At 39.6% G+C, this 23,429-nt stretch overlaps 1 protein-coding gene across 4 annotated transcripts in view; it reads left to right on the forward strand.

Moving 5' to 3' along the window:
- LOC117394303 (intermembrane lipid transfer protein VPS13B-like) overlaps positions 1 to 23,429 on the forward strand; it is a 370,657-nt gene that overhangs the window by 189,112 nt on the left and 158,116 nt on the right. The window contains exons 25-30 of one of the 4 annotated variants that reach the window (XM_059012617.1): positions 1,227 to 1,430; positions 8,328 to 8,499; positions 10,296 to 10,410; positions 19,072 to 19,213; positions 20,430 to 20,841; positions 21,730 to 21,845. In XM_059012617.1, coding sequence (XP_058868600.1) covers positions 1,227 to 1,430; positions 8,328 to 8,499; positions 10,296 to 10,410; positions 19,072 to 19,213; positions 20,430 to 20,841; positions 21,730 to 21,845 — 1,161 coding nt within the window. Of the gene's footprint in view, positions 1 to 1,226; positions 1,431 to 8,327; positions 8,500 to 10,295; positions 10,411 to 13,351; positions 13,419 to 19,071; positions 19,214 to 20,429; positions 20,842 to 21,729; positions 21,846 to 23,429 lie in introns of those variants that run through there. The other 3 variants (XM_033992431.3, XM_033992429.3, XM_059012618.1) reach the window with 3 other exon arrangements.

Consider the following 23,429-nt stretch of genomic DNA (forward strand, 5'->3'; position numbering starts at 1 on the left):
GCTTATTTATGCAACATTTGTATATATTCTGAACAAATGAATCCAGTATTGTAAGCGATACAACATTACCTCTGAAATGGGCTGTCCCAAGAGACAAAACAGTTGGCTTGAGCGCACACTTTTAAATCCAGCACTTGGATCATTTCAAAGAAAAGATTAGCATAAACATTGAGAGAACCTGATTTACAACTGAGGTCATTGTATTTATTGGTTTAATATTTGTATTTTTTAAGGTTCTGCACACTTTAATTAAAAAGTCCTAATATACCGTACAGTAAGTTGTCACAACTACTAGTAGCTATTTTCTTTCGCACTTTTTTTTTACTTTTTTACTTTAAAATAGTGTTACAATGACAATTATTTTGAAGTCATTTGTTTTGCATTGCCATTGCATCATTATGTAAGCAGTTTTTTTTCTGTTTCTTTTGTAAAACGGTGAGAAATTAATCTGTTATCCAAAGTTACTGTGGCAATGTGCCCCGGCCCTGTGTGTATTTTTGTGTTTTATGTTGTATGTTGCGTGTGTTAATGTTGGTGTATAGATGTGACTGCACGGGATATAAATGGGTGTGTGCAGCACAAGTTATTTAAAATGTATAATTGTATTTAGGCACGATTTTATTGCATTTCACTTCACGTGCATTTAAGGTATTTAATATGTGAGCACGGGGTTGCACATAATTAATTCACGTGCTGGGATTCAAGTGAATAATTAATTAGTAATTGAATCCCGGCACAACAATATATATAGATGCACGTTTCACTCGCTCGGGGTTGGATGTTCGGTGAGTAGAGAACGGGAGAGAGAGGAGGAAAGTAAAGTGAAATATTAACAATTGCTATTGCGTGCAAGAGGCACAATACTTGTTTGTTTATTCCTACTCACCGTGTTTGTGTGTCTGTCCGTGCACCGTTTGTTAAGTGTTAGTCCGTTTTGTTTGTCAATTTATTTTGGCCTCAAGTGCCATGTCCTGTTTTCTGTTTAAAACCTTTTGTTTGTTTATTAAAATACTGAGCGCTGCCATTTGCGTTTTCAGTTTTCAACTCCACTACTGTCTCTGTGTATTCCTTTCTGGTCCGAAGTCATCCACTACAGCCTGCTTGTCACATTACATACAAATTCTGAATAGTTTTTGCAGGTTTTGTATTAGCTTAAGAAAGCAGGCAATAATGGGGGGAAAGGGATACATTTTTCTGAGAGCAGCATTTTGCTTGTCATCTTGCAGGTCCAGTTGCTGTATGAGCTGTCTCACAGCATCAATACAACATGGAGTAAGATCCAGAAGAGAGGTATTTTGCGGCAGCCTTCCAGCTACCCTGAGCCCACAATGGGAGCTGTTCCTACTTCGCCAGTTAGAAGCAGCGTTGACACAGCACCGCCAGGCACCAGCACATGCAGCCCGTCGGCTGATTTCGGCACCCCCACTGAGGTACCAGTAATTGTTTGGAAATGTTGTTCCCAGAATATATCATTCTTATATTATGGTCGCAATAAAACAAAAAGCAACAATTTATTTGGAAAGAGCCCCTGAGACTAAGACAACAATAGTTTTAAAACTTTAACTATGACCAAAAAAAAGACAAAATCTGTCCGCTATTTGTATGACAGTTCCTTTAAGTGTGAATGTAGAAGTGAAAAACTACCCTGTTTTTGCCTAAAATTTAAGTGTTATTCTCATTTTCTTGCTTCATACATTCTGTTTAGTTAGAATGTCCTTTTAATGTTAATGATTTGGTATGCACCCCCAGTGCAGTAAAACATTTGGCTCAATGCCATATACCTGTACTGTAGATATACAGTAGTCTACTTCTCATTGAGTGCTGTCAGTCACTGTAACAAGCCTCAATTCATGTATTTATCTAACTGATTTCACGTTTGTGATTTTTTTTTTTAGAGCCCAATTAAAAATGTTTTATGTATGTTTATTTCAGTTTGATTCTGCCATTTTAAATGATTTATCCATAGGCCATTCTACAGCACTGCAGACAAATCCAGCACTATCACTGGATCATTGCCTCCTATATGTTGATTAAATTAGACCCTCACAAACACTGTATTTAACACACAAAGAGCACATGCACTAATGTATAGTACTTTTATAATAACTTCCACCTTTTTTTGAGACAATCATAGTTTTGAGATATTCAGAATGCTCTATCATTTGTAAAACTCCATGTTGCTTTCTGAGGTTAATTTAAGATATACTACCACTGTTACCTGCTACCAAGTGTGAAGGTGTATATAACAACATTACAGCTCTAATGCTTAGAAGGATGAAACATACTAATTAAAAGTAAAAAATTATACGGTTTATCAGTAAATGAGTGAAATATGTAAATGTTGAACTACGTATGTACTGTATTTGGTTAAAATATATATGTTATCCTCTATTTCTTTCTATGTATATATGTATGTTTGTATGTTCTGTTTTGTATGTTTATGCAAGTAGACAAGTTTAAAGGTAGCAGCAATTACTTTGTATGTGGAGGTAAAATTATCTGACCCCAGACAAACAGCAAGTGTCACGGGCCCATGACACCAACAAGCAAGAAAACGTAATAATTGTTGCCACCCTTGAGTTCTAGTAGTTAGAGTTGTTGGTAGAATAGACTATGACAGCCCACTTGTCAGTGTTTACTTAAGTGCAAACAGTGGTAGAAGTGTTTAGTCCACAGGGAAGCTCGGTGATTGAACAAGAATGCAGGAGTTGTTTTGATAAGGCTTTGCAGCAGTATGGCCAAAACACGATCATCTTGGGGCTCTCTCTGTGTTTGGTCCTCTTTGATGAGAGAAGACAAATTCTGCAAGGAAAATAAACCTAGCTTTTCGGTCAGTTTGCAGTGATTGGTGAATGAATTAAACTGTAGACTTTCAGATCTGGCATGAAGAGATGTGGCTGTTGGCGTAACATTTCATACGCTTTAGGACATGGTAAAGCACACTGATCACATCCCCATGTTTGCAAATACATCAGGATAAGGAGATACAACATTATGATCCAAACCATAAATTAAGTTTGTATGTCGTTAATATTTCTGCTTGTCCTATTTACTACATGCAAGGCTCTACTATTCAAACATTTTCAGTATTTTTAGTGAAAATGTCAAATATGTGAATTAGATTTCTATAAACAGAATATAGTTTTACACACAGATTTTGGATGCCTGTTGCACATTACCATTATAGGAGTTTAATGATTTGGCTTGTCATGATCTCTGGACATCATACACTGTAATATCTTCCCTATATCATTATGTACAATGTGTACGTTTGTATGCAATGCAGGTTTGTTATAGAAGTGCATTTATCAGTAGTGTTTCATAAATTCGGTAAGTACACAGTATTATATTATCAACCTGATACTGTACCGTACTGACCCGATGCTAAAGTCACCGCTGGTACCAAACCGACCAGGTGCTGTCCTGGTTTCAACCCGGTACTGTAACCCGAGTCTTACTCGGCCTGCTACCAACTGGTGCTCACAGTCTGGTACCAAACCTGTCTGTTTGGGTCTTGACCCGCCTGGTTGCTGTCTATAAACAGATTGAGGCAGCACCTGTACTTCTGTATACTGTACACTGCATTGCTTGCTTCTTGCATCATGCCTGGGTTTTATCCCTGCGACATATGCAAGGCCAGTCTGCCTGTTGAGGGCAAGCACAGCAGATGCTCTTCCTGCCTAGGACCAGAGCACTGCGCCCCTTATTATTGCACAGGGCTCTTCCCCATCACCATCTGTTAGAGAGTTGGTTGCATCCTCACTCCGTGGCTCTGTGTCAAGGGAGACTGGATGATGTGCCCGAGAAAGTAGCCTACACAGGGAACCATCTTCACGGTCTTCCTCTGCTTCTCCTTCTTCTCTCCCGAGGCTTGCCATGTTTTGCAAATGCCCTGGCATACAGAAGGAGAAACAAGGCAGTCATTATTTGATGATGTGCCTACCATCTCTCCCGTGTTCCCCCGTGCCCCCAGAATTTCTTTTTGAAATCCAGTCTTCCTGGGATCACTCGTCAACAGCTGCTGCTGTTTTCCAGTCGATGTACGCCCTATATAGGGTACATGATGTAGAGAAGCTGGGCCAGGCACAATTTCTGCTGGTGGAAGCTTCTATTGCCTCCTTGGTCCAGGTGACTAATTTAGCGCTCCTGTCCCCAACAAGCAGTGCCGGTTATCTGAGGTGATCCTCAAGCGTGCCTATTCAGCCAGTGCGTTAGCGGCAAGGCTGGGCAATTATAATAGCATCCTAGTAGCCTACCCAGTACCATTTGCTGAGGTCCCTTTCTGAGAACCACAGGCCCTCACCACAGTTGGATGAGCTACGCCTGGTTAACAACACGCTTTTTCAGGCATGCGTGCATAACGGGGACAAGGCACCGCTGTTAGATGCCCCAATTACACCAGGACATATGTTTGGTCCCGTGGTGGACGAAATGCTGCAGCGCTCTCACCACGTGCGGGAATCCACGAAGGAGCTGACTCCCAAGCAACCATCTCCAGTTTTTAACCAGCGGCAAACTGGCGCCTTAGGTCCCAGCACCCTCAAAGACCAGCACAGCCAGCTACTCCCAATGCCAGAGGTGATGTTTAGAACTGGGCCGCAACTCCTCGCCGCAGGCTTTAATGGTTTCTGCCACCCTGTTCTCAGGGAGCCATCTGGACTTTTGGCGTCAGTGCACCACAGACATCAGGGTGCTTACTACCATTCAGACCGGTTACTTGCTGCAGTTCAAGCACGGTCCCCCTCCCTTTCAGGATGTGACTACAACATCATTCACAGACCCACAGGACACTGCTGTGGTGTCTCAGGAGGCAGCAGCTCTGCTGCAAAAATGGGCTAATCGCATTATAGACCCCCTCCAGTTGGAAGAAGAGTTCTACTCCAGGTACTTAGTCTCTAGTCCTTTTTTCTCCGGAAAAAGCCAAGAAAACCTTTCAATTGCGGAGTGAGACCAATAGAAGCCAAGAGAAACCGAAAAAAAAGCGGCAGATCTGAGCAATACATATAGCCCCTGCACCACAGAGATAACATGGACATAAACAAACAAGATAGCTGCTTCCGCATCCAGCGCTCAAAGAATATCACATACATTTGCAGAGCTTTTTGAGTTATAGTAATAAAATAATGACTTGGATTGAGGAGTTTGGTGATAAAACGAGTTATCAGGATGTGATTACAGTGAAAAATACAGCAAACAAGGGGTGGGGCGGGGCTGGAGATGCAGTACTGAGTGTCCTGTTGATATGCAGTGCCTTTTAAATCTGTTTTACTGTGAAAAAAATACTTTTAAACAGCGCGTGCAAAATAAACAGCACGTGTGAAAATAAATTTGACTGAATAAATGGACCGCAAAGGGTTAATCCCATCCATGCTGCCAAACAACAATAAAGCATTACTTTAAACCCCAAAACAGTCCATTTAAATCATAATAATACACACATAATACATAGGGGCAGACGTACCTCGTCACAGACGCCTATTTCCACATCCCTATAAAACCAGCACACAGGAAGCGCCTGTGTCTCGCTTTTCAGGGAACAGTGTACGAGTTACGCATCTTGCCATTTGGCCTCTCCCTAGCTCTTCTTGCCTTCTCGCGCTCCTTTGAGAGTCAAAGGCATCAGAGTGCTCAATTTTCTAGACGACTGCATTTTCAACCCTGATGCAGCTCTTGAGCAGTCAGCCGTGGAGACTCCCCAAGCGCCACAACCTGCTCAGTCAGGCACGGGGGACTTTATGGCATTCCGACCCAATCGAGCCTGCAGTTGCATTTGAGCCGTCTGGGGCTTTGTAATAGGGTCATTGACACCCTGCAGCATGCCAGAGCACCATCCACACATTCCCAGTATGGGTACAAGTGGGGTGTTTTTCAGACGTGGTGTCTGCCTCATGGGTTTGACCCCACAGCCTCGTTAAAGGTCTATCTGGTAGCCATTTCGGCTTGCCATATCAAAATTGAATCGGCCTCCCCAGGAGCTCACTTCCTGGCGAGGCAATTTTTGAAAGGGGCTTGGCGCACTCATGAAGCCTCCATTTGAGCCCGTGCATTCAGCTGAGCTGAAATATTTATTGCTCAAAGTGGCTAAGTGCAAAGTGAGTGAGATGTAGGCATTCTCCATTGCAAAATCCTGCTTAATTTTTACCAAGACAGGACAAATGCCAGGACATGTTATGCTCCATGCCAATTCTGCCATGTCAACCAGTATGTGGTATTGGAGGCTTTCCATCCGCCTCCTTTCCAGTCTGACACAGAGTGTCAGCTCCATACGTTCTGCCCAGTTCGGGCCCTGACGTACTATGTTGACAGCACGAAAAGTTGGAGGCAGTCCAAACAACTTTTTGTCTGCTATGGAGCGAAGCCCCATGGTCAAGCCCTGTCTAAGCAGAGGCTGTCCAAATGGATAGCAGACACGGTCATGGCTGCCTATGAGCTGGCCAACTTGCCCCCTCCAGAAAAGCTTACTGCCCATTCCACCAGGGGTATGGCAACTTTGTGGGCTTTATTCCAGGGTGCATTTGTCAAGGACATATGCAATGCAATGGTGTGGGCTACTCCCTAGATCTTTACTAGGTTCTACAGACTTAATGACCCTGATTTTGGAACTAGAGTGTCAAGGGCAGCTTCTCAGTCGACCCTTAAAACACAGGCATAGAGGTGAATTTCTCCCTCAATTTTCTAGCCCTAGCTACTTGCTACTAGGGTTCCGTATGGTAACTTACAATGCAGCCTCTTGGGTTAGCCTTGTAGCATTTGCGACAGCTTTGGTACACTTACCCATACGGTAATGGTTACATTTCGTATTTGAAAGGGAATGTTAGGTTATTATCGTAACCCTGGTTTTGTGAAATAGAAATGTAGCCATTAACCTTCAAGTTCGCTGCATCCATGATTGCAGCAGGCTTGAAGGAAAAATGGCGTTGAGATCTGTGACCGCAGTGCTTTTGTGCCCTCTGAGGTGGGCCATGACTGCGTCACAGGCTCCTCGAGCAGCTTGGATATGTCTTATTCAGGTTTCGGGTCTTTAGGAGGTAAATACCCATACAGTAATGGTTATATTTCAATTTCAGGGAACCAGGGTTATGATAATAACCTAACGTTGATAACCGTGTTAACACTTTCATGCACATGAACTAATGAGGTTTCCTTGGTTAGGGCTGCAACACACTGTACGATTACCAGTGTGGTTTCTAACAGCCTATGGAAAAATACCATAAGCTGTTATATATGAATTTGTTTGTTTGTAAGTTTTGTACTTTATTGGGCAATTTGATTTATGTTTGGAAAACAGATCCTTAAAAAAATGCTCACAAATGCTGTCATAAGAGAACTTCTGCCAAACCCATTAATGAGCTAACGGTTTTCTAAGCAGGATCCTTCACTTAACTTTCCTAGGAAAAATCTGTGGGAAAATGTTTTGTTCAGATTTATACACTCAAGGCTGTCATTTATGCAGTCAAAACCTCTAAATAAAAACAGCTTATTTGGAGAAGATACTGAACTTTTAAGGTTAAAGCTATTAACATCCATCTGTTTTTCTGTATCGTTTTACAAATACAGACCCTTGTATTCAAGTGTGAGGAAACTGTGTTAGTAAATTCTTTATCTTGAGTTATATAGAGTGGGGATATAATACACTACATATATCACAACTGCATTGTACTTGTATCTCTAGAATGGCTTATACAATTGTGATAAAACTTGGTCACAGTCTTGGTTACAGCATTATTTTGTTGTTGACAATATCAGAATCCAGGAATACATGGAGGAATATGTCTTGTCTATTCATCCGTCCATCTGTAATTACATATGGTGAATTATATATATATATATATATATATATTATATATTATAACGTGCCTCGTTATAGTGTGGAATCAGTTATAACACGGTAGGGTCGTGGCCCCCATTTGCTCCACAATGTCATTACAGTAGCCCTTTTATACTCGTTATAAGGTGAACACAAATAGCATGGTCTTGTAACTATAGCTACCCACTATAACGTTATAAAGAAAAAATAAGATTCAAATGAAAAAAAATAACAATTTACAGTGTTACAGGTTTCAAAAATAATTAATTTGTCATTTTTCTTAAGTGCTAATAGTGGGCCGCAGCTCCCAGTACAGGTGAACAGGTGGGCCTCAGGTAAAAAAAAAAAAAAAAAGTTTGGCAACCCCTGATATACGCCATGACCATCCATTTTTTCATGATCCTGTAACAGTACTGTGGTTTGTTCTCTACAGCCATGGCAGGGCATACAGTGTGTTACCTGCATGCCAGTGTATGTGAATGGGTTAAAAAACAAATCTTAATTTCTTTTCATTTTCCAGGGCGATTCATTGCAAACTGGGGATGACTCTCCATTCTCAGATTCTGCAACCTTAGAGCAAAAAACCACCAATATTGGTGGAGCAAGCGGTCGTGTCAGTCTGTGGATGCAGTGGATGTTGCCAAAAGTCACAATAAAGCTATTTTCACCAGAACAAGGAACAAAGGGAACAGGTGATGTCACTTGCAAATAACCCATGGCTTCTGTATAATGTTATAATTAACTTTCTTTTGCAAAAGGATTATGTCTGCCTTCTTTGGATAATAATAATAATAATAATAATAATAATAATAATAATAATAATAATAATAATAATAATAATAATAATAATAATGTGAGAATTAATCCATATAATGCTAAATGATTTATGTCAGTTTTTATTGTCTAGCTTTTGTGAAACAGGAAATTCAGCTTTTATTTAACTTGCAGACATGTTGCAATTTAGGAGCATCTTAGAAGGGAATTATTTGGGATTTATCTATTTGTCATGTGAGTTACTAGGTAGAGGAATTATAAGACATTTATGGATATATAAATAATTTTAATTGATGTCTAAACTGGAACAAGGTTTACAAGAAGTATGTAACAGACAATGTAGTAGATTTATGACCATTAATGTCTATGATTTGTGAATGTGTGGTGGGAATAGGGGAATCTCGAAAAGCTACCAGTTTACAAAGATTCTCTTTTGAGAATAAGGTTTAATGCTTATTGAAAAGAAGTAAACTCTGTGCATCCACACTATTTCACTGTTCAATTATTCATGATTTTGGTTGATTCACATTTAAGTCCCGTTGACAATAAATTCTATACTTTACTGTGTAACAGCCCATCACTACCCTCAGTATTTTACGATTTCTAAGTCAGATAGCAAAATAACGAGGAAGCACTAGATTAGGATCCCAGAAGGAATCTGTTCTGCGTACATTTGTGTTTTTTTAATTAAGTTTGATATTGTACAGACGGATATGCTAACAAACTGAATGAAAACAACTGTTTTAAACACAGATGTTCATTTAGTCAGGGCTAGTGCTGAAACAGCAGATTCAAGTTGCAGCTCAGTGTTGTGACCAAAAGTAAAAACAAGTAGAAAAGATCTGCTTTAAGAAAATCAGTTGAATAATTGTAAAGCATGTTCACTAAACCTTAAATATTGTGTTATTTGCAAATGTCAAAAAAGTACTTGGAGGTGAAATGTCCTTCTTGTTTCAATAAAAATGTCCTTCAGGCATGTTGAATTAAGCTTGTGAAAATTACCATAATTGGAGCTAATTAACTTACACACTTGGTGACATTGTTGTACTGTATATGGTTGTAGCAACATTTACTTTTATATATTTTTTGGTTTGTAAAGTGTTTTGTGGTTCGTTTAGCTTTATTGAGTGCTAAGGTCAGTAGTTATCCAATACTGTTATCACTAAGAAGTAGGGGCTAGTTACATAATTTACTAAACAGAAAAAAGTTTATTCTCTGACAGGACATCTGCAGGCTGCCCATGGCACTTAGCAACAAGGCTTTTGTAATAATATTTTATATGACGTCACTATTGTTTTAAACCAATTTTATTTTAGCTTGGAAGCTGATATTCATTATGACTAAAGATCTGAACCTACAGTACCATGTGGGATATTACAAAAAAAAAAAAAACAACTAACATTGGTGCAATATTATTATGAACATGTGTTGTTACTAGGTGACTTGAGCAGTGCAGAGTGGGAACGAAGTTCAACATCTGAATCTTCAAAGGAGTGTAGAAGAAAAGCATACACATCACATCACTCTGGCCGTGACCTTTGCAGAATTAGTGTTAAGCACAGTATTTATCTGCCTGATTTTTTCAAGCACTGCCTGCTTTATGTAACCGGCTTTGATTTAATAAAGTTGGGTTAATTGAATGTTTGCAGCTCTCCTGGCACAGGATAGGTCACATGGAATGTAACTGATGGTAACACTTTATCTTTGGTTACAGAGATCTGCGTAGTCAGTGAGCTGGAAGACCTGAGTGCATCTGTGGATGTCCAGGACGTTTACACAAAGGTCAAATGTAAAGTAGGCAGCTTCAACGTTGATCACTACAAGAGAAGGTACATTTGGGCAAAGTCTTTTCTTTTCTAGTGAAATTGCCAGGTTTATATTTTTACATTATTTATCTTTGTTATGAAGCACGTTTTTATAAAATCTTATTTCACAGATTCATTAATTGTCCTGGAAAAAACTTGATAACCCACAATTCGGTTTTCTTTGGATAACTTATTCTTGCTGCAGTACCATTTGAATTCAATTATAAAATGGGTATTTTAAATACTCTATCCTGATTGGTCAGAAAGGTCACATGGGGGTGTTGATTTTACAGCACATCACCATTGGTCAGCACTTCTTTTCAAAAGGGGGCAAATCACTGGTAGATATCCATACACCACTAGAATTTTGGGAAAGAAAACGGCAGACATATGGGAATTTATCACAATAAACATGACTGATGAGATTTATGTAGATGTTGACCTTTTGGGAAACCGAAGTGTACATGAGATATTGAATGAGTCTGAATCGGACACCAATGATTAATTAAAGTAGTGAAAAAAGGCAAAAGTATTCAAATCAATTAAAAACTCACCGTTCTGGTCGCTCTGCTGCTTCTCCCTGAACTTCGGGGCAGCAGTGTGGAGTAGTGGTTAGGGCTATGGACTCTTGACCGGAGGGTCATGGGTTCAATCCCCGGTGAGGACACTGCTGCTGTACCCTTGAGCAAGGTACTTTACCTAGATTACTCCAGTAAAAACCCAGCTGTATAAATGGGTAATTGTATGTAAAATAATGTGATATCTTGTAACAATTGTAAGTCGCCCTGGATAAGGGCGTCAGCTAAGAAATAAATAATAATAATAATAACTTCAGCGTTTCCCTATCCCATTCTGAAAATAAGTAGTTTAAAAAATATATCTTAAACTTTCAGCTTTTAAAAAAATATTTGGATCGCTCTTAAAAGAGACTTTGGTGGTTAAATGGACGTTTTGCCGCTGCCCCTGTCTCTGTGCGTTGTTCTCTGGTCGGCCACAGGTCACACCCCCTGCGCAACTGTGTGGTCTTATGCAGAGTATTTATAAATTCATCTCGACAATTCCGGCAGTACTTTTCTCTCCACATAAACGTGTCCAAGTTCGATGGTATCATCTCTTCTGCTGTGCCCTGCATTGTTTTAAATTGTTTCTTAACACAGACCCAGTAATTCTCCACGTTGTCCAGCTGTAAACTGCAGTCAGTTTGATAAGTAACCGGGTATTCCATAATAAAAACAACGTGTTTCTCGCCACAGATCTGGTATGGATACCCCCTGTTACTACCCTGGATAACAAAGGACTATTTAAAAAAATAAAAAAAAAACACAGCACTCTCATCTGATACTGTTGAAGGTCTTGTGAGGAAGTGCGTGATTTAAACTCGTTTGTGCTGTGTCATGATGAATATGGGCAGTAATATTTTACTTTAAAATGTAATGAACAAAACAAGAATTACAAGAAGTATACGAATCAAGTACAGAAAAACTGGACTTTCAATAGCGAATGATCAGTTCATCTATAAATCGCTTTTTTTTTTATAAATGCATGTATGTTTGTTTTTTTTAAATAAAAATAAATTTTTTGTTACTTTTTCAATTTAGTTTGTTAACCCATTTTATAAGCGCAATAAGGCACACCCTGTCGTGCCTTATTACTTACTAATTTTTCCACAACATTTTTTAAATTTTCCAGAAAATAGTTTTGGATTGTAAATATCAATAAACTAGGTGAATCTGAAATTGTGGGATATTAAGTTTTTCTAGGACTTCCCAAAACCTACAAATAGAGTAATGCACTTTACAGGTATGGAATCTGATTCTACCCCTAGCTGTTAAAGAGAATCTTAACAAGTGTACTGTACTCTTGTTGTTAAGATTACTTTTGTCTAACCTCCAAGCACACCTGGTATACCCGTGTAACCTGTCCCCTTGCACCAGTAGATATCAATGCCACATAGAAAAAATCAGACTGAAATAGAAACATATAAAGTGAATCTAAACAAGAGGAATACAGTAGTTAAGATAACTGTGATATTTCATACCCATACCAAGTTTCTCTTTAACACTAATTAATTGGACTCATACCATGTTAGGCAGGGATGGAAATAAGACTCTCATTGTAGAGCAGTTTGATCTATTCCTTGTTTTACGATGCGTTTAACAAGACACACTTGAGCTATATGCTGTAGCTTGTCAACCTTGTAGTAAAACCTGGAATGGATGAAACTGTTATGAAAATGTTATTTCCATCCATGTTTGTTAGAATCTTTAGTTGACAGAGCTCCACTAGCGCTGAGAAGTTATTGCAAAGTATCCTTTAATGAACTGATTGGATTTAGATCAGGAGTCCAGGAAAGGTGCTATCGAGATCACGTTCATCCCCTAAGGAGCTATTACTATCTTACAAATGCCATAATCAATGAGCTATTTTTGTCTCCAATGCAAAGTGTCACTCTTTCCACGTGTGTGGTTGATACGGAAATGTAGACTTATTTGGTAAAGATGTCTCCTATTATACCACAAAAAAATGTTGAAACCTCTTGAAAGTTGAATTCATAATCTGATATATTCCAAAATTGCATAGTTTCTTGAGTGGACAATACATCCTTCTGATGTGTATGTGTGATATGCCAGGCATAGACTAAGTTATATGCAACTCATAGACCAAGTGGTAATAAACTGTGATTTTGTTTGATGTTTTTATACATATTATAGAAGGTTAGCACTTTCGACTGAACCCAACCACCTGGTTTATATTGCTACGGTTCAGTTTTATTGGTATTACCCTTTTTTGAGTAAGTAATCAAAGCAACCTAACATATTTCAATCATTTGATCATTTCTGCCCAACAGTAATTATTCATACTCTTTTGTGTTAATGATTTCAAACCCTATTGCTGTGTAGAATTGCAGGTTTAGAATATACATTTATCATTAGACAATAGACAAGGCAGGCATTGTGTTTTCCAGGCCAGGTGAAGGCTGGCAGACAGGACAGTTTGAAGGAGTGATTCTACAGTGCAAGGAAAAATCTGTGGTGAGACTTTATCTAGTAACACGTGTTGTTTCAAAACCTTCTATTCCAAACCTGGGGCATATGTTAATCTTCTTGTTCAGTAGGACATGGGAAATATGCTTGCAGGTGCTAATGCAGAAAGCTTTACAAATCCCCCTTTTCGGTTCTTAAATCATGTTTGAAACATACAATCATTAGTCAAATAAATTGTGTCCTGATTCTGCAAGCAATGCTTAGTCCCTGTAACCAATTTCCTAAGCTCTGACAGTGCTAATTGCTGGGTTCATCAAATTCATTTATGTTAAGCTTTCTTTACCAGTTGGAGAAACTTTCAGAATTGCAGAGCCTCTGGACCTCTTCTAGCTCTGTACCATGGCCTTATTCTATCTTCTTCTGTTCAGTATGAAAAGCCTAGATCTTTAAAAATAGAGAATAGGGTCATTCCATACCAACTCAGCCAGAGCCGTTGCCTGACAGTCTCTGATTTTTCTAGAAAAGTTCACCTGGGGGTTTTTGGACCCGCTTAGTTGAGAAATGCTAATCATTTTTATTTTTATTTTTTTGTAATATTTCCCCTTCGAGCTGTGACCTGGCAAAGGTCAACCTAAAGTGAAAAAGTGACCCTGACCAGAAAAATCACCCTGGGCTCAAATTAGACGCTACCATCATGTGTAACACCTCGTTCGACTCGTAATGAAAAGGTTTTTTGAGAAAAAAATACCAGGAGCACCTAACTCACTTTTGGCAAGTTGCCAGACGAGGGGTAAGTGACGAGTTTTATTCGAACTTCAGCCCAACCCTTTACCCTGTAGGGGATGCTGGTCCTAAAATGTTAGTATTGCTGTAAGCACCTTAGGGACCACCTTAGGGACAAATTTTGTGAAACACTTTTGGTTTCAAGTTCCTCCACTGGTCATTAACCCCCTCTGTAATTTGAATTTTTGGTATTTCTACCAAGTTTAGGCTGAAATAACTCGGATAGATGATGAGAGCTACAAGAAGCAAGCAAAACATTTTGGTATCTGCGGATTTTGGATTTTTGGCAGATTTTTGAAGTTGCATTTGTCATGCATTCGAGCATTGCTTATGGCCACTTTGGTGAGGCTAAAGTACAACATAGTGCTAATTGAACTGGTGTTATTCTTCAATTTTGCATTGTCTGGGGTTAGATCTAGAGTAAAAAGTGACAGGGTGTGCTTCCAGTGGCACTAGCTTGGAGCTGAGGGGTTATGAACTTGCATGTGGAACTTAGATTTCTTTGTTACAGTGACACATTTGAAACTACCAAAACCTCACTTAGGTGCGTTTTAAAAACTATTTGATAGAAAACAAAAAATAGATTACCGTGGTAAACTTAAGGAACTTGAGGGGTTAACATTGTCACCACATGGAATTCCGTACTTTGACTGGTAAATTAGACCTTTATCTTGCCTGGGGTATCGGGTACAAAGTGGTGTGCTTCCCTGGAGCCAGTGATGGCTAAGGTGTCGTCATACCTGGCATTAAGGTGAGTGTGGTTCTCTACAACCTGTTCTTGAGGACGAACATGACCTGCACACCGGTTACGTGTCCTTTCGCCCATTCATACAGCTGGTAAGCGTTAAAAATGATGTTGCCTGGAAGACTAGCTCATGCTGTTCTTGCCTTAATAGTACCTCCCACACCATCACACAGACATTTTACGTGTGATGTGACAAAGTAATGCCATTCTGCGGTGGTACCAAAGTCTTGCTGATGAAAGCTAAGGTTGGCGAAGTTTTTGCGATTCTTGTACTGCCTAGCAGCTCCGTCACTGAAGCAATGTATGTGTTTCAAGTCAGGGACCTCCCTCTTGATCAAAGGAATTACCTCCTGAAATGCATACACTGCCGACGTGGAGTGTTGCATTTCATTACTCATCACTGCAACACTCATGTGCTTAAGTTCACCATCCCGATGGAAATAGAACACAAACGGATGGAGAATTGTCTCAGTGAAATCCTTGGGCAGTGTCTTGGATCACAAAACTATAATTTTCTGCAAAATCGAGCAGACAGATGGCATGGTCCTCTTTTAGATCTTCTTTCAGGCACCTCAGGAAGTTGCTTTGACTCATGGCAATGAAGCGATGCTTCCGCAGGCTGAGAAGTTTCTGAACCAGGATTATTTTGAAATCCTCGACCTTCTCTGTCAAAGTCAGCAGGTTGGAGTGATCAATGTACACCCACTGATGGAATACAACATTGTCAACTGTATCCAGACTTTCCGGACCATCAATGTATTCCTCTAGGTGCTGACGACCAGGACATGCTTCATAAGCACCTGTCATACAAGCTTCCTCAAGGGAGCACACGGTCTTACCAAGCAAGCTTTTGTAGTCCTCCTGAGCACCACACACCTTTATCATCAACTTTACGTTCTGATGGTACATACAGACGCACACAGAGTCCCAGAAGCGCCAGGCAATATGCAACACTTAGGTCGCTGAGCTGCAAATGACGAGAAACCTTGTCGGTGTATCACTTTTGGAAGGTACAGTGTGCCTTGCGAAGGACAACAAGCATTAAGTGCTTCTGCTTCTTCACTTTCTCTATTGGCACGCATGGTTACCACACGTTTTGTCCCTGGACATATGCAACTCACTTCTTGCTCTTTGTAGAAGATTCGTATGCAGTCTTTCAAGTCTTTCGTCAAAGTCCAACCACGTTTAGGGTTAGGCTTCGCCATCAAAACCTTTTTCTTTTTTAGCTTACATGCTAGCTTGACTTCATGAACTGACGTAGAAAAAAAAGACTCAAAGAATTTTTTTTTTTTCTGGGACCATGACTTGGGAGCCAGAGTCAAAGTCTGGACCTGTAGTTCCTTCAAAGTAGTCGAAGAAAAGGTGTCTTTGAGGTTCTGAAGCACATAATCACTGTCTGGGACACTTGGAACATACGCTGGGTTGGATATACTAGGTGAGGGGATTTCTCCAACACCCAAAACTTTTGAAACCTTCGCTGCTATTGTAGAAGAAATCTTCTTTAATTTACGTTGACCGTAAGCCTCAAGGCGTTCAACAGGAACTTTCCACTTCATTGGAGACTGTCCGATGCTGTCAAGAGACTCATTCAGAACTGGTTTTGTACTTTTGGATCGTTTATCCAGATGACATATCGAGGACAGAGCTTGAGTCCCGGAACTTTGGGATGTCTTCTGCCTGTTTCAGAGTAATAACTTGTGGCTTTTAGTGGGATCATCACACCACTTTGGAACTATGAGATGCTTGTACTTATCAAGAAAAAGTTGAGGATGGTACAGGCATATATTCACTGGATCACCTTCTCATGGCAACCATGCTGCATTGTCAAGATGGCAGAAGGCATGCGTATGTAAACGGGGATGGTTGTTTTTTTTTGTGTGAACAACACTGAATTTTCCAAAACCTCACAGCCAAAGGAAATTTTGAGATTGGAAACCGCATACAGTATAGTAAGCATGTCGTAAAGATTATGAAATGGTTATTATTATTTATTTCTTTGAAGACGCCCTTACCCAGGGCAACTTATAGTTGTATACAAAAAATACATATCAAGAATTACACTACAATTAAGAGCAAGATACAAAATACAATGACTTCAGTCCTAATAAGAGCGAATACAAAACATAGTACGATTTGATATCGGGGCAGTTCAAGAGCAGATAACAGTGTTGATAGTTACATCAGGGTAAGCTACGAGTGCAAGTGAAATACTACAGATTGAGTTAAGTGCCGGATTAAATACAGTAAAATAGTGAGCAGATAAGTGCAAGTTAAAGTGCAAGGGTGCTGGCCAGGAGGGAGTTGCAGAAGAAACGGCAGGTGTGTGCGAGAGTGGAGATGTGCTGGGAGTAGAAGAGGCAAGGGTCCAGGGTTACTCCGAGGTTCTTGGCTGAGGAGGAGGGAGAGAGTGTGGTAGATTCCAGAGGAATGGAGATAGAGAGATCAGGGGGAGGGGAAGAAAAGGAGGTCAGATTTAGAGAGGTTGAGTTTGAGGTGATGCGAGTGCATCCAGGAGGAGATAGCAGACAGACAGGTAGAAATACGGGAGGGGATGGTGGGGTCAGAGAGGGGGAAGGAGAGGATCCAAGCATCATCAGCATAGAAATGGTGTGAGAAACCATAGGATGCAATGAGGGGGCCTAGGGAGCTGGTGTAGAGAGAGAACAGGAGAGGACCCAAGACTGATCCTTGGGGATCAAGGATCCTGATCCTGTTGAGAGAGGGCGTGGTGTGGAGGTTGCTGCACGCCAGGTTACCTGGTAGGTGCGTCAGAGAAGTAGGAGGAGAACCAGGCCAGAGCAGTGCCGGAGATTCCCAGGTCAGCAAGACAGGATAGTAGAATAGAGTGATCGACAGTGTCAAAGGCGGCGAGGTAGAGAGGTCGAGGAGAATTAGGACAGAGGAGAGAGAGGCAATACGGGCAGAATTTAGCGAGTTAGTGACAGACAGGAGAGCAGTTTCAGTGGAGTGAGCAGAGCGGAAACCAGATTGGAGAAGGTTGAGCAGAGAGTGGTTAGAGTTTAGGGTCGAGCAGACAGTGGTTAGACAGAGAGGGGTTACCCCCTCAAGCACCTAAAGTTTGCCAAGATTATCTATTTTTTGTGTTTTCTATCAGTTTGTAGTTTCTAAAACACACCTAAGTGAGGTTTTGGTAGTTTCAAATGTGCCACTGTAACAAAGAAATCTTAAGTTCCGCATACAAGTTCATAACCCCTCAGCTCCAAGCTAGTGTCACTGGAAGCACACTCTGTCACTTCTTACTCTAGATCTAACCCCATACAATGCAATATCAAAGAATAACACCAGTTTGACTACGTTGTACTTTAGCCTCACCAAAGTGGCCATAAGCAATGCTCGAATGCATGACAAATGCAACTTCAAAAATTTGTCAAAAATCCAAAATCCACGATTACCAAAATGCTTTGCTTGATTCTTGTAGATCTCATTAATATATATCCAAAAATATGGGTGATTTTTTGGAGCGCCCCCACATGAGCTATTTTGGCTTAAACTTGGTAGAAATACCAAGAATTCAAATTACAGAGAGGGTTAATGACCAGTGCGGGACTTGAAACCAAAAGTGTTTCACAAAATTTGGAAGAGTGGTCCCTAAGGTTCTTACAGCAATACTAACATTTTAGGACCCACATCCCCTACAGGGTAAAGGGTTGGCCTGAAGTTTGAATAAAACTTGTCACTTACCCCTCGTCTGGCAACTTGCCAAAAGTGAGTTAGGTGCGCCTGGTTTTTTTTTCTCGAAAGTTGAGCCCAGGGTGGTTTTTCTGGTCAGGGTCACTTTTTTCACTTTAGGTTGACCTTTGCCAGGTCACAGCTCGAAGGGGAAAAAAAAAAAAAAAAGATTAGCATTTCTGAATAGCAGGCCCGAAACCCCCAAAGTGAATTTTTCTAGCAAATCCAAGACGGCCTGCCCTTTTCTGGTTGAGTTGGCATGGAATGACCCAATAATGCTATACGTCATCTAATTATGGTCCAAACAAATAATCGCTGTATTGATTGCTGCTAAAGAAAATCACAGGATAAGGCCATGTATAGGTTGTTTATTGCAGCTGTTCCAGCCTTTTGCAAAAATCATCAGATCTCTATCAATTTTCAGCTTATGGCTTTTTATTGCTTTTTTTTCCTAAATCTCCCTGCCCCTATTCATCACCTCAGCCTTGAGGAAGGCCATCGGTCTCCGGGGCATTTTGGAGGTGTCCTTCTTTCTTGTACTGACAAGCTGAACAGACGCACCTTGTTGGTTCGACCCATCAGCAAGCAAGATCCTTTCAGTCATTTCTCTGGCTTTTTTCCTCCTGTAAGAATCCAGCTTTTATTAATTTTACAACAGAGCTTCCATTACCGTTGCATATTAAAAGCATGCTCACAACTATTAATTAGGGGTGTGCAAAAAAAAACAAAAAAAAAAACACCTGTAAGATCCCAGGTCCTCTTGTTCAAGATGCCTTAGGGAAACATGCTTGAAGGTGCTATTACAACTTTACAAACACCCATTGTGATTCATTAGGAACTACAAGATTTGATCCCCTGATGGCACTCTGCCATTAAAAAAGCCCCATAAGGGTGATTGTAAATGTAAACTATGAATACATATCAGTATAATGTTTTTTTGCACCCCCCCTTTACCTGCATTGTGTGATGGCCATTTCTATTCATTTAGTTTTTCTTTTTGGTCTAATGCTAAAAAGCTGCTCTAAAACATCAACAACACAGAAGCAGACTGTTTATCCACCCTTTTGCAAAGCTAATGAAAGCTCTTACTGATGTGATCTATTTGCATTTGTCATCCAAGAAAATGAAATGCATGTATCTCTGAAAGTCTTTTTAAGTTTTCTGTCCAAATCCTGATTTCCAGGAAGGGGATACAGTATAATACTATAGTATAGTATAGACGATGCACAAGAGCAGCATATATTTTCTGTCTTTCTTTCAATTTGTACTAAAGCTATGCAGAAAATAATTACTGTAGTAGTAATTTTATCAAACAAACAGTTCACTCTCACAGTTTACACTTTTTATGTTTTTGGTAACTTAGCTAATTGAAAGCAGCAAAATATAGCAATGAGCAATTTTAAAATGATTTTACTTGCATTATGTTTGAGATATTAGTTGGAAATGAGGACTTAAAGTAGTTACTGGAAGACTAAAAATATGCAATGTCACAAAACTATTTTAAATTAAATAAAAAATGTTTCACGTCCAGATTTCTGAATTTTTTACAGCAAATTGCAATTTTTACTATTTTTGTGAGAAGAAAATCAAGTCATTTAAGTCCTATATAAGAGTATAACCCAACCTTCTGAGTTGGTGTAAATTGCACAGATACATCTGGGCATGCCTATAGAAATGTATTATTAACTGTTGTCTGACTTTTAAATATGTGACAGAAAAAAAACGTTTTGTTAGATAATATAAAAGAGTGTAGCGGCTGCTAATCTAATTGAGTTAAAGACTGCCATTCAAAAGCTACTCATTCTCCCGTTCAACAGTATTTTTTTCATTCTTGTAAGCAGACTGCCGCAAAAGTTTTAGAAGTCTCACACCAGCAGCATGGATTCCTTTCAGTGACATATACGAAAGCAGTAACAAAGAATGTCAGGCACAAATTGACATCCAAGCACGAGAGGGGTTCACAGAGTCTGCAGAAGCTTTCTGAAGGTTTAGTGGATAGCTCTCCTCAGTTCCTGCATGAGATCTTGTTGACGGCCCAGCCCTTTGACGTGGTGCTGTCCTGCCCGCTGCTGGCCACAGTGGGGAATATATTCCAAGCCAAGCTACCCAAGAGGCACAAGGATAAAGGGAAATCAGTCGGGCAGCCAATGAGGACACACAGCCTGACATCACGCAGCCTCCCTCTAATCTACATCAACACCAACGTCATACGGGTCTTCTTCCCCAATGTGGAGGAGAGACAGCACCACACAGGTAGAATTTTTTTTTTTTGGCCTATAAAATATGTATATACAAGATAGGCCAACGAAGAAGTATGTTATTAGGGAGACTTAAGCAATCCTATAACATGCACTGCCCTGTGATTTTATTAGAATACTCCCCAGTTGCCAGCATGATGGTTTACACTCACTTCTCCCCATTGAGATGGATTGGTCTGACACATTTGTACAGTAGAACCGTTAAGGATGTGGAATGCATGTCATTTGAGGAAAAACACCCAATTCTAAGTGTGCAAGCTGATGCCAGCACTGTCTATATAATAATGCTTACTTAGCATCGCTTAGTATTGGGTATTTATAGCTTACTTAAAGAAATATAAAGGGAATCTGGGACATATGTTCTATCAAAAATGTAAACACAGTTTACCTTTTAGCACTAGGATTATAACCACTGTCCCTCTTTTGTTGTTTTGCTTATACAGTATATTCTACAGTACTTCAATTTGAAATGTATAGGCATTTTAAAGACAATGCTATAGAAGTAAAAGTTGCAATCACTTTCTGTGCTGTATTTAATTTTCACTCCAATGGCCATGTGACTTACCACACAGGAAGTGATTTCATTTCATCTATTGCATTGTATTTCAGAAACCTGTATATCCCAAACTATCTTTCAACAAAAGAAAAGTGGGACAAGGGATCATGCTGCTAATATTAATACGTCTTAATAATAGTATTCCTCATTTAAAGGATTTTGCAGATTAAACATAAGTATGTCTTTGATAACATGGAAGTTTCAGTTGAAAAGTGAAATCTTTGGAGGTTCAAGACATATTACATGTATATCTACATTCTACAGTACAAATGAGGATTTTTGTAGATATCTAAAAAATGCCTCAAACATGTTTTATATTTCAAACAGAAAGCCCCCTGAAAAAGGAAGATACTTTGGTCCTTAAACTTGGCTCTGTCAGCATGGCTCCACAAGCTGATAACCCCTTAAGCAGAACTGCCCTTCGAAAAGACATATATCAGTAAGTGAGTCATTATTTTATCATTTTATTGCTTTGACTTTACTTGCTGCATATCTTGACATTCTTGACCTGCATGTATGTGATTTTATTATTGTACTAAAAGTAAGTCACACTTCATAAAAATAGACATGAAGTTATTGCTTCTTGCATAGTTCCGTTTTTCAGAGCTTCTTTTGTTCACAGAAAATTTAAATCAGATGATGGAAGGTCCTTTTTTAAGCCTACAGAATCCAGTGGTAGGTCTTCAATGTGGTTTGACTCCCCAGGAGTGACAGATTTTTTATAAATGAAATGTAAGCAGGCATCTGAAACGCAAGACTGTTGATACAAGTCTTAGTGCCATGTGGATCAAAGCTGTGAAGAAAAGCAAACTTCTGAGGAAATACTCAGTATAAGCACATTTTCTGTGTATGTTCATGATCTGGATTGTGTCATGGGTATTTGCAAACCACACCAATCGTTTATGGGCAGCAGACTGGCAAACATATGTAATGAGCAAGATAAAAGTAATGCATGATACTTTGTACAGCTGGCACTGCTGCCAAACATAAGAGGCAGATTGACAGTTAATATTAGATAGAAAAGGTGCATAAAAGAGATCTATTCAATTATCTATTTTTTTTTTTAAGTGGCTTGTCTTACAATATAGACACGTTTTCTATTAGGAGTGGTGGTAATATCTGGTGTAAGTCTGCTTGACAGTTGTAAGTTAAGGCCTCTACACATCAGACGCGATGCGACAAGCGAGTGTGTAGTACAACACACTGCACCACGACAAAATTAATAAAACATGTATTTTTGATACGAGCCATTCACACTGCCTGCGATGTGACGGGGCAACAGTGAAGCGATGTAAAAAACAGGATTGGTCTGTATTTTTGTCGTGCGGCAGCTATGGAACTGATTTAATGAGGAACAGCTTCCTGTGTGTGCCTTTTTCAGTAAACAATGAAGAAAGGATCATTCTTGCAGTATGAAAATACCCAGCACTGTACAATAAAGGACTCAAAAATTATAAAGACACAGCAATGAGGGCTAACGTTTGTCAGTCCATTTCCAGGGAACTGGATATAGTTGTTGTGTATAATTAGTTTACCTTTACTGAATATTCTGAAAAGCTATTCTGTATTTTACATTTTTATTAGCTGTATAACAGGACTATCATACATGTGATGCGTGCCTGTTGCCACTGGTGTGAAAGGTAGTGGCGCAACAAAAGTACCATTTTATCATAGGACAAATCGCATCGTGTCTGGTGTGTAGAGACCTTTAGAGTTAAAACAGTAGTGCGTCAGAAACAAGACAGTGAATCATGTTTCATTGTCTCATAGTATAGAATAGCACAGGAATGGTCGCCCAATACATGAATGCACTACATATTATGATACATCATCTGTTAAGCCATAAATTCCTTTAAAAAAAAACAAACAAAGAAAACGAAGAAAGAAACCCTGTCTTCGCGGCATTCCATAATTTGATTGTGTTTGTTTTTTTTCTTTTCTGGTGTCCGCCTGTTGGCTTGTGTTTTGCAGTTTTATTGAACTGTTTATCACCCATGTGCTACAGATATAAACATTCCACAAAACAA

This window comes from Acipenser ruthenus, chromosome 3, assembly GCF_902713425.1.
Source record: "Acipenser ruthenus chromosome 3, fAciRut3.2 maternal haplotype, whole genome shotgun sequence".
NCBI classification, from domain to species: Eukaryota; Metazoa; Chordata; class Actinopteri; order Acipenseriformes; family Acipenseridae; genus Acipenser; species Acipenser ruthenus.